The sequence below is a fragment of the Magallana gigas genome, chromosome 4, assembly GCF_963853765.1.
Source record: "Magallana gigas chromosome 4, xbMagGiga1.1, whole genome shotgun sequence".
Lineage (NCBI taxonomy): Eukaryota > Metazoa > Mollusca > Bivalvia > Ostreida > Ostreidae > Magallana > Magallana gigas.
This window is the reverse complement of record NC_088856.1, coordinates 32,292,044-32,303,463: the sequence shown is the minus strand read 5'-3', so window position 1 is coordinate 32,303,463 and position 11,420 is coordinate 32,292,044. Positions and strand designations below refer to the sequence as shown.

At 34.1% G+C, this 11,420-nt stretch overlaps 1 protein-coding gene across 2 annotated transcripts; it reads left to right on the top strand.

Annotated features, from left to right (window-relative positions):
• Nucleotides 1–624: 624 nt before the first annotated feature.
• Nucleotides 625–10,029, top strand: LOC105342525 (uncharacterized). Of its 2 annotated transcripts, XM_011449496.4 has the most exons (14): nt 625–768; nt 1,514–2,239; nt 3,151–3,269; nt 3,672–4,476; nt 4,742–4,900; nt 5,105–5,243; nt 5,464–5,670; nt 6,268–6,439; nt 6,807–6,962; nt 7,177–7,367; nt 7,955–8,080; nt 8,577–8,687; nt 8,852–8,974; nt 9,554–10,029. In XM_011449496.4, exons 2-14 carry the CDS (start codon nt 1,554–1,556, stop codon nt 9,728–9,730), a joined length of 3,171 nt encoding a protein of 1,056 aa, XP_011447798.3. In that variant the 5' UTR covers nt 625–768; nt 1,514–1,553; the 3' UTR covers nt 9,731–10,029. The 2 variants fall into 2 exon arrangements, with proteins under 2 accessions (XP_011447798.3, XP_065938195.1); XM_066082123.1 differs by lacking the exons at nt 625–768; nt 1,514–2,239 and having other exon boundaries at nt 3,676–4,476; nt 9,554–10,028.
• The last annotated feature ends 1,391 nt before the right edge of the window (nt 10,030–11,420 follow it).

The window sequence follows — 11,420 nt, the reverse complement described above, 5'->3', positions numbered from 1 at the left end:
CCTGAACTTATTATATTTGCTGGTGGTCCTTGTCTTAAATATAAGGACTAGGGAAAGATTTCGATGGAACTATTTAATACTTTGGGTAGTCGTGTGTTTTTCATTGCAGGCCATTCAGCCATGGCTCTTTGATATGAACAAGAATTGTCTGGCTTTTGAGAAATTAAGACTACGCAATTGGTGTATATTTCGCTTGAAACCAGCGTCATCTTAAACTTGTTTTGACGCAAGAAATAAATAGTTACAACCTACTGAAAGTCCAAGTCCTTGTTGAAATGGTTTTATTGGCAAGTATATGTTCATAAATTATATAAACAAAGCAACAAATTCTTATAAAACTAATATTTTGTATTATTATACTATTTAAGCCCCAGCGGGTTTCGATCCAATGAAATATTGTGAATTCCAAAACTGTAACAGTTAACTAAACTAAACCACAAACACCATCATATACCCACCTGTCCTTCTAAAAAACTTTTTAAAAATAAAATAAACATTATTTATTTAATATGCATATCTTGTTGCAGGACCGAACACTATTAGAAACGGTATCAATTGGAACCGATTTTTGTTGTCTTAATCATTTAAACGTTTATTTAAACGAAGTTTTATTATTTTGCTACCTTGAATGTAATAGTTGTTATTAAAGCCCAAAAATGTAAACATTGCACAACTTCCAGCAATGCTGGAAAGGAAATACATAAAAAGCTGATACATGCTATATGTCAACTGATAACCCTTAATGTAGTTGCCTTGTTTGGAACTCGGGTAAGATTTTAAAGTCATAATGTGTATATAAAATTTTATTTTGGACTAAACCACATGAGATTGTGTAGGAAAAAAATCGTTTAAAATGGGGGTATCTCGGAGGATTTTTTCTGTGACTAAACTATGGTAAATTGTGCTCAATATATGCTGTCTTTAGCTAGTATATCTTTAACCTCTAATGAGTTTGATGAATATAATTTGGTAGTTAAAATTTTGCGATAATACCATCACTCCGACCATGTCGATCCTTTCTATACCACCCTCTCTTTAGAGATTGTACTGACTTATAGGCGGAGATCATAGTTTTAAGTGAGTGCCTCTCTCCCCTGGGGTAGACCCCTCCCCCTTAATTTTGATAAAGCGCTTTGTTGACCCGTTGACTGTCCATTGGGGATTAAACTTTGTGTATTTTAAATTGAACTTTATTTATTTTACAACGATTGATAAGCAAGTTCTACAACTTATATTAATATCTCTCGTTGGCACGTATGTTAGCGCGAGGGGGTCATTGGTGTGTATTTTATTAATTTGGTATAATTTTAATAAACAAATTTTATCCTAAAAAATACTTACTTTATAGATATACATATACCGGTAACGTTACATTTATAATGTGGTTTTTTTTTTATTGTTTGTTTTTCAAAATTTAATGCACACCAAACAATCTCAAAACATGAATCAATTAAGATTGTAGTTCACTTATATTGTACTTTTTTAAACATGCAGTTTTGAATTTTTTTCTTAGAAAGTTTAGCAAGATCTTACTCCAAACATAATCAATCAACATGGTATACAAAAGATCTTATCGCGGTCAGAGAACTGGAAGCACAATTAGGAAGCTACATACATATTTACAGTCGACTAATGAGGGCTTTGTTGATTACACATTGAAGGACAATTTCTTCCAACATGAGCCTGAGAAACTTCAGAGAATATTCGACAGGAAAGATCAGTTCTTCTCTGATGGGCGGAAAATGCCATCCCTGTTGCTTTACAAAGAGGTTGATCCAGAATTGAACGACGTACGTCTAAACCTCGAACACAGACGTGGAAATGGCGTCGAATACTCTTTAAACAAGTATAAAAGATGGACTCTACCTTCTGTTGTTCAAGAAAATATTGAATCCTTCTCTGAAGAAGATTTTAGAGTTGTTTTGCATGAAAGGAGATCTGTGATAGAGAAGAGATGCAGAAGTTCCTTTAACATCTTCATAGGTCAATGCAATTGGAATGACTGCGTGAAATATGTTGACAGTAAAACTCCAGTATCATGTGCTAGACCAGGGAGATCAGCCGCCTCTTATTTCTGTGACTTGAGGAGGAAATGTATGGAGGGAGGAAACACTGGGAAAAAGCCTTTGTCCAGAAAGAGAATAAGGCACAATTTGCACAGCAGGGGGGTTCAGAGAAAATCCGAACTCCAGAGCAAGAGACCAAAAGTTGACAATCATTCAAATTACAACAGATATATGTAAGTTATGCAAACATGCATACATTTCAGAATCAGTTAATTAAAACAATATAACAAAATTGTTTTCATTAACTTATTACAGCGAATTACAGAATACCGGTAGAGTTTTCAATAGCTTGTTGGATTGCTCAATAGGGTATTCAATTTAGTCAGCAAGGTATCACATCAGGTTTAAATCTAGGTCCTGTGGTTACCCAAGTGTAGATTGTTATTTTGCACTCAACCAATTCATTTGGCACAAAGAAAACCTCTAGAACACTCTCTCCTTTTGTTAGCTATTCTATTCATAGACCTTTAAAAAGAATGTTCACCTGAACAGCACCGGATTCTATAGAGCATCAATTCTGCTTGGAGTAATTTGAATTTTGTTTTTCAAAAAATGTAATTCAAAAGACATTTCTGAAGAAACAAACAAAAGAGAAAAGCATAACTTTAAGAATTACGGAGATATTTTTTTCCTGCAAAAAATCATTAGACATTTTAGTTCCCCAATTCCTGGTGCAACATACAGCACTAAGAGTATTTTTGTGCTGTGACTGCTTAATTAGTTCAGACTTTTATAGCAGTAATGTAGGACAACAGGGAGAAACAAAAAAGGCCCAAATGTGCAAATGTTTACTAGATTAACTCACTTTATCGCTGTCATACCTGAGTAATCACATGACCTAGATTTAAACCTAATGTGATACCTTGCTGACCAAATTGAATACCCTATTGAGCAATCCAACAAGCTATTGAAAACTCTACCGGTATTCTGTAATTCGCTGTAAATGAATTTTTAAAAAATCAACTATATTAAATTTCACATTTTTACATTTTGAAATGTTTGAAAAATTAAAAAATAGTTGTATGAATGAGGATCAATAAAAAATTGAAAGTATAAAATTATTAAATGATAATTATTTAAACAGGCTACTGGATGGAGCTGACAACAATGATATGGCTGAATTTCGATATGAAATTTGTGTTCCTGGAAAAAAAACAAGCAGATTCAAACCCAATAGGGACTTAAGGGAAGACAGACTGTGTGGTAAGATTATTAAGAGCAGCATTTATTTATTCAATATCAACAGGTTATAATTAAGACACATGAAAGAACTGTCTGAGGTAGATAGTGTCTAATGATTAAGTTTGAACAATGACCAATTTTAAGTTCAAATTTGCCCATATACCAAAAGTTATTACAGAAAAAAAGACAAGAAAAATGAAAATTACCGGTAAAAACTGCAAATAGGACACTTTTAAAAAATGTTTATTATTCACTGTGTATTGAATTTTTTTTAAAAGACCTACTGTAATTTTTCGGCAATGCCTGTTAAAATATGTTCCTCATACTTATCCTGCATCAAAAAAAAAAAGCAGCATTAAAAATATTTATTGTTTGAATATTGTAGCAGAAAAGTAGAATTATTGACTTCATTATTTCTTTCAGACAGAGTTCAAAGATACTTTCGAATAATAAAGAAAAGTAAATCGCTATTAAAACAAAAGGGAATGGTCAATGGTCATAGACAGAACTGGCATACAGATAATTGGTACCTTAGAAAAGGGTATGAGGATGAATCAACGCAGGGTACCAGTGTTGGCAGCTGCTGTTCATTAAACAGGAAACTTTCAGTTGAATTTAAAACTCGTCAAAAGAACCTGCTAGTCTGCACCTGCAGTTGTGCCGAGTGTGAGCATTGTGGAGCCCAGAATGAAGAAGAGGAAGAGGAGAGGATGGAGAAGAGGGCTACAATGTCTGTTGACATCCTAGACTGTTTGAAAAAAGCGAGATACAACAAAAGATCTGTAAAGACTAAAGAAAAGAAAAGGAAACTGACTGAAAAAGATGGGGAGTTTAACAAGAAAAGCCATATTGTCTATCTCAATGACCCATCAGTGGAAAAAACTACCACTATTATAAAAGAAGAAGAGGATTCAGATAACTCAAACAGTGCTCCAATTTCTGAATCCACTGCAGAAGATGTCCAAATGCCAAACTTTGTGAAGTGTTTCTTAAGGAGATCTGAAATTGAAGACATTTTGAGGCAAACTCCAGGCATTAACTCAACAAGTTCCTATCCAATGGTTTATCTTTTCGCCTTGAACAAGTCCGTCAAATACGATGAAAATGAAAATGTTAGCAACCTGGAATGGGGTCATAATACCATGAATGGAGATGTTCCAGCCCTGGAGATCCAGGAGACTTTTGGTTCCACATTTTCTCCACCAGAGCAGGACATTGCAGAGTACAGGTATGTACCATTACATTCCATCTTAGCTTGTACCGATACTTTAAGAAAAAAACTTCTGTGGCTCTGTAATACTTGTTCAAGTTTAGACCATGTTTGATCATAGTAACATGCTATATAAGAACTTAAGATGCACAGATCTAAAAGGGGGGGGGAGAAAAGGGGGTTTGACCCCCCCCCCCCCCTTTCTTCCTGGAAATTCAATATATTCATGTAGTACCGGTAATTTGATTGGACTTATATAACTATATTGTGACAAAACTTATAGATTGAGGATCGTTGGCAACCAACAAGTATACAACACGGAGAAAACCAATGATAAACTGGCTCAACTTCTGACGCCTCAGGAGGAGTACTTGATGATTCAGTCAGCTTCAGCAGTATTCCAGTCTGCCCAGGATGCAGTTCACCAACACAGTACAGACAAGTAAGTCTGGAAATATCTACAATAAGACTGAAACATGTCCGACCAGCAGTCATTTTAAGCATCCTTTTTAATTAGATTGCCCTTTCTCGATACTTTTGATTTAAATGCTTGTTTAATGATGATAATGGGCACATAAAATGATAAGGTTTACCCTTAATTTTTTTATTAACATCTATTTTATGCATTACTATTTTGTTTTCTTAGATCAATTTTAACAAAAGATCCTCATAAACTTTGCCAAATGAAGTCAGCGTTTGATTGGCTCCCGAGGCTTACTTATAGTGTGACAACAATTCAACTGGCTTCCTTGAAAAATGTAACGTCAACTTCCTTTTTCAGAGAGGTACTACATATGTATATGAGACATCAATCTAATGTATAACTTTAGATCCTTAACTTAATGTGACAAAAGACAGACAAAAAAACTGCTGTACATGTATTAATGCTTTATATGATTAATAATAATTAATGGCAACCAATAACACAGACCAATATTCATCAAAATCTTTCAGACCATTAAAATTCAAATTAGGATACCATCTACTTTTATACAACTTTTGTAGGTCCAAATAGAATATCCAACCCAGAATATGAGTGGAATAAAACATGAAGATGAATGTGGGGTTTGTTTTTCCTCACTGGGGGATTCTGGGAAGGATTCGACAGAGGGAGTGGTCATCCTTCCATGTCGGCATTCATTCTGTAGAGCATGCCTGCTTCAGTACCTGGTCCAGAACATCAGGACCGGTGGCCGTCGTATTTCCTGCATGGTAGGACATTCTGTAGAATCTTTATTTGGTGCAAGTACTTGGTTCCGATGTTTTGCATGAACGTCAGAACCCACAGGTTTTCTCTCCATTCAACAAAGCAGTGAAACAGTGAGAAAACCTGTGATTTTGCATCAAATAGTGAGAACATAAAATAGTAAACACCAGATTTTATCTTAGCAAGATTCATAATAATCAAATAATAAAAGTAGGATTTAAAATCTGCAGGTGTCTCTCGTACAATTCTACGACGTTATTAATTTTGCGTGTTTAATTAGGAATTTACAGTATTGTGTACAGGACCATTTACCGGTACACCCCATTCACTCTTGTGCACTAGCTGACGGTTGGAGATTTCAATCTTATATCATTTTATAGAGCCCTTCCTCTTTTATGAAAGGAGACTAATAAAGTCTAAAAATGGCCGTGACCATCAAGCCCTCTTAATTTTCATTCACCCATATTACCATACATGCACAATAATGGATTATGTATTAATTATATTATAAGAAATGAAAACAAAGAAAAACAAGTACTTTTATCTATACAATGTACCAGTACATGTTATAGTTTTTATCAATTTAACAATTTTTTTTCCAGCAATATAAGTGTAGTTCAGAAATTGACCCTGTGACCGTCCGCTCCCTGGTCCCTGATAGATTGTTTTCTCAATGGGTGTATCGGCAACAAGAGCAGGCGGTGATGTCAACAGGAAATTGGAAGTGGTGCCCTAGCTCCACATGTGACCACATTCTATCTGTAGTCCCAAATAGTAAGTGTCAAGAAGCAAATGGATTGATACAGTTCTTGAGTTTCATTTTTTGTTTGTAGTTGGTGACTAAGTAATTTTTTTTCTATCTACCGGTAATGTTATCTTGAACTAAAAATTTATTTTGAAAAACATAGATTACACAAAAAATAAAGAAATGAATTAAAAAATAGGGTAAAAAGAGTATAACCAAAAGTGTAAAATAACATTTAAAACTTGATTCATGGAAAAATTTAGAGAGTTGATGGTAAGATTCTCACAAAAATTGTAATTAAAAAAAAAAAGAAATACATGTGAGGTCAGAAGTGTTACAAGTCTTAGAGAATGACAAAAGATATATAGAGTTTTAATACTTGAAGTTTTTCTACAGAATTTGGTGCTAAAATTCCAAGAGCCCACTTAAGGATAATGGAAGTGGGTTGTGTATGTGGTACTGAGTTCTGTCTGGATTGTAACGAAGCTCCCCATTGGCCGGCTAGCTGCCAACAGATAAAAGCTTACACCAAAGCTCTAGACATTCAAAATGGTGAGTGCTGAGTAAGGTTCAAGATTAAAATTTTAATTGGTCCAGATATTTATGTATTGATGAAGGTTGGAGTAATACTGATTGTATTAGAATCAGAATGCTAAAGTATGGGTTGAAATGTATCCAAAAGTTAATATGATTGCCATTTTAAATTTTAGAACTGAAATGTTGAATGGACATGAAATAAAGTGTAGTAATATCAATGATATTTCAGATCTTTCCAAAGAGATAGACTACATGAGGTCCTTCAAAGTGAATGTAAAACCTTGTCCCCTGTGCAAGGAGAAAGTGGACAAGAATGGAGGGTGTAATGCCATGACGTGTAGGTGTGGGCATCATTTCTGCTGGCTCTGCCTCAAACCCAACCCCTACGGTCAACACAACTGTAAGGCGGTTCCTCTACAGGTCTGTTAATAACTAGTACTTTCTCTTTGTAAGGTAGCAATTCATATACATTGCCATTTTCTAAGTTATGTAGAAAGTGGACTTCTTACCTTCCATGATTGACTATATAGAGTAGCATTATAAAGTCCCATTTTCTTCATCATTTTGGACCCTTGGTAGAAATGTTATTGTAACACTGTACATTTAAAAACTTATACAGTAAAACATGCTTATAACGAAGTGCCAGGGATGGGCGATTTTACTTTGTCATAAACGTAATTTGTGATCAAATTAAGGGGAATAAAAATAACTTCACTGTAAGCGTCAACTCATTCTAAGGATGTTTGTTATAATCCTCTTTTTGAGAGTTGATTTTAATCAACTCTCCTATGCAGTTACTCTGACAAACCGAAAGTGAAACAGTGTTTGGACGAAAGCACAAATCATCGCCGCTGACAAAACTTAGTTCTTGAACATAATTGATAAATTCGAAATAATGTACGCTAAAACATCGATAAAATCAACTCCCGTCAGTTCCTCAATACTTTGATTACTGTATATCATTTAAATTGGTAAATGATGCATCTTTTGATTTAATTTTGTTTTAGGAAATAGATATTGTCAGTGTCAAGGTTCTAAAGTTCCACGTCAAGTTCCTTGAGTTGGCGTACTCTTATCGTGTCCAGTGTTATCCGCTTATTAAGTGGAAGGAAGCTCTGTCCAGAAAGCTACAGGTAATATTAACAGAACAGAAAAACCTAGTTCTGATGAAAGGTGGCTAGATGCTCAACAAATTACTGCATACAGAGAAATATTCGCGCCCATTTAATTTTCGCCCCTTAATACTCGGCGAATTGAATGAATTATTCTGAAATCTTCAATTATTTCTTTTTAAACACAACTGTGTCTGGGCGAATTCAATACAGGGCGAAACTGCTTGCAATTGTAGAAGGGCGAAAATTACACGAGGCGAAAATAACCCTGTATACAGTACCCATTTTGGCCATAAATATTATCATTTCGGAGAGAAAAACTCTATTTCCCTAATATTCATGCAGAACTCTTTGTCTCAAGGAGATTTGTATAGTCTATAAATGTCCACAACCACACATCCCTCTTAAGAATTCTACTAAAAACCATTGTCCTTTGTATACACAATCATACTTTTGTAAGAAAAATGTTTTTCCCCTCTACTATGAGATACATTAACAATTGATGATGCATTTGCAGGTATCAGCAAGAACGTTCGAGAAGAAAGTGTTTGGTGTTAACCAAGACAAATGGATGAGCATAGTTTCTTTAAAATCTTCTCAGCTTAAACATCTCAGTTTTGTAGTGGAGGTTGGTACATTTACTGTTATTTGCTTTGGGCTTTTTAACAGCCATTTATCTATTGCAGTTTACTGAATTTATCTTCAAATGTGAGGGTGAAGTGTTTATTTTTAATTGTTTCTAAGTTTTTGCAAATGCATGTGAATGCTTCATGTTTTTGTTTTTAAACATAGACTCTTAACTTACTGGAAAAAGTCTGTATCTCGATCTCGAGCACTTCACGAAAGTCTCACGCTGGAAGAGAATTCAGGTCACTGACGAATACTGTGGATTTTATTATCTCCAGACTATTAGAGGTAATCAACAGAACTTTTCATTAGAAATTGTTAATATTCATTTGTTTGATGTTTTTAGTTAAAGCAAAAATAAAGGAGTTTAAAGTGCCTGTTTTGTTGAATGGTTGTTCATTCCAGTTTATGCATTTTTATAAATAGACATTGGAGCATATTAAATTCTGTATACTCTGGAATTTTATAATATACAGTACATTCGATTTTTACAGATTTTTTGTCATTTATGATTGTATAAAAGTAGTCCATGTTTATTGTACAGGTACACATAAGCAAGAATGTACTGTACATATGATTTCGTCAAGTTTAATTGGCACAAAATGTGGAATCGTATATTCGTGGGGAGCCAAAATTTTCCTTGTTTGTGGGGAAATAATTTCTTTGGTAAAGTAATCAAGATGGATTTAATAAATATTCGATAAATTCTAGTACAATAGTTCATGGGGATGTAAGTTGTGGGCAAGGGTTACCAATGAAAACCATTGAACATTGGACCCCTATGAACAATGATGATTCCACAGTACTGTACTGAGAAGTACATTTGAATGAAAACATTTACAATGAGTGTTTCTCTGTATCTTCCAGTTGCTTCAAGTTCCCCCTAATACTCAGACAGACAATCAAATGAACCGTCTCCAGAATATCTTGTCTAAGAAAATCAAGATGATGGTTCTACTGTCTGTTTACCTGCAACGGATCCATTCCAAGAAGGACACCGCCAAAACCCCGCCAACTGTTAGATATCAGACAGTATACAACTGAGGAGTGCGGATCAATTCTATGTGCAATAACATTAAAGTTTTATACTTTTAATGCTTAACCTTTTTTTTTTTTTTTTTTTGCTTTTATGGTTTTTTCTTTTACAAGCATTTTTATATGAAATGTGATCATTATAAGAAATTTTATTTCTATTTGTGTAACTGTGATAAGTGATTTACTGTTCATGGCATATTTCTATACACTGTGAGCACTGTTATTATGAATTTTGTTATACTGTGAACATTTCATGGTATTGTTTTTATAATATATCTTGTTAATTTTTTACTAACACATCAACAATTTAAAAAATTAAAATGAGATAAAAATCTTGATAAAAATCTAGTTGTTTTTTTTTTAATCAAACTTGATTAAATAGTATGCATTGGGAAATTACTGTTTTGCCTGGATATATATGTACAAAATATCACTTGGTGAAATATCACGTTTGCTATTTTACTGATTAAAGTTGTGAGTCAGACATTATCTGAAAGGATGGCCTCCACCCCATTCTTATCCTTGTGAATTTCCATGGACTTGAATTATCAAAAACTGATCTTTGAACATGCCCAACATGGGGGGGGGGGGGCACCCTTTAACTTTAATTTCACTGTTTCTTTCCTTATTTTCAATTCAATTTTTTACATGGTCCCATAAAATTTGGGGGGGGGGGGGCAACTTCATATTGATTCAATTCTTTATATGTAAATTTAAGAACAATCTTTGCTGCGCAATGACGCTTTGTGCCTTCATTTAAGATGCCCTTACTTTAGTTTCATTTTTTCAAGGAAATTTTCTGTAGGAGAAATTTTCAGGGTTGAAAATAGAAAAAAAATATCATACATGTATTTATTCTTCTTAGAGAATTGTACAAGCAAAACAAGCATCCACTTCACCGCAAATCTTCAGATCCTGATTCTGGAAAACGAATACTGAGTAAATGTCAGACCCAGTGAAATCTTGTACATGAAATAAGTTTATATGTAACATGACCCCAGCGATTACACCCCTGCGAATGTTATTGTCATTTAAATTTTAGACCACCTGATTTTATTTGACCCTTTCAGTTTCGCAGTAAAAATCATGCCTCGTGTTTATAGTCTATTTCATAGAATCTAGGTACATGTACTTGTAAGCAAATATAAAATCTAGAGGTTTATTCATTTTAAACATTATCTTCATTATGTTGGATAAAATGTGTTCTGGAAATAAATGCGACAATACAAAAAATAGTTTTTGTCTGATGTTGCAACAATTAACATGCTTGTAGAGATCCCCCCTGAGGATTAATTTTCGATCCGCGCCTGATCTAGTAAGAGCATCAATAGTGAAACAGACTATACTATTTTATGCAGAATGCCCCTTGAAAATGGCTCGATATACTAAGTTTTTATGCAAAACAGACACCCATTATTTTTCTAAAAACATGGTATTGCACACCATAAGCATCAAACATGGCTATGATTTTTAAAGCAACCCAATGTTTATATTGTCAACCACTCTACACGTGGCTGAACACGAACGATAACTCTGTTCTGAATGTTATCGTTTAATGTAAATAAGCGCTAGATGGTGAAATAAGACATACATCTTAAAAGGTTTTCACGTTTTGACATGAATCCATGTAGGATATGATATAAAAACGACCAGTACCTACGTATTTTGAGAATATTATCCGAACACGTATACTTCCGCT

What these genes read in the sequence shown, in the direction of transcription:
- LOC105342525 (XM_011449496.4), top strand. Translation starts at nt 1,554, where the DNA reads ATGGTATACAAAAGATCTTATCGCGGTCAGAGAACTGGAAGCACAATT. An exon ending in AAGGGAAGACAGACTGTGTG is followed by an intron (nt 3,270 to 3,671) that starts GTAAGATTATTA and finishes TATTTCTTTCAG; the next exon opens with ACAGAGTTCAAAGATACTTT. An exon ending in CACCAACACAGTACAGACAA is followed by an intron (nt 4,901 to 5,104) that starts GTAAGTCTGGAA and finishes TTGTTTTCTTAG; the next exon opens with ATCAATTTTAACAAAAGATC.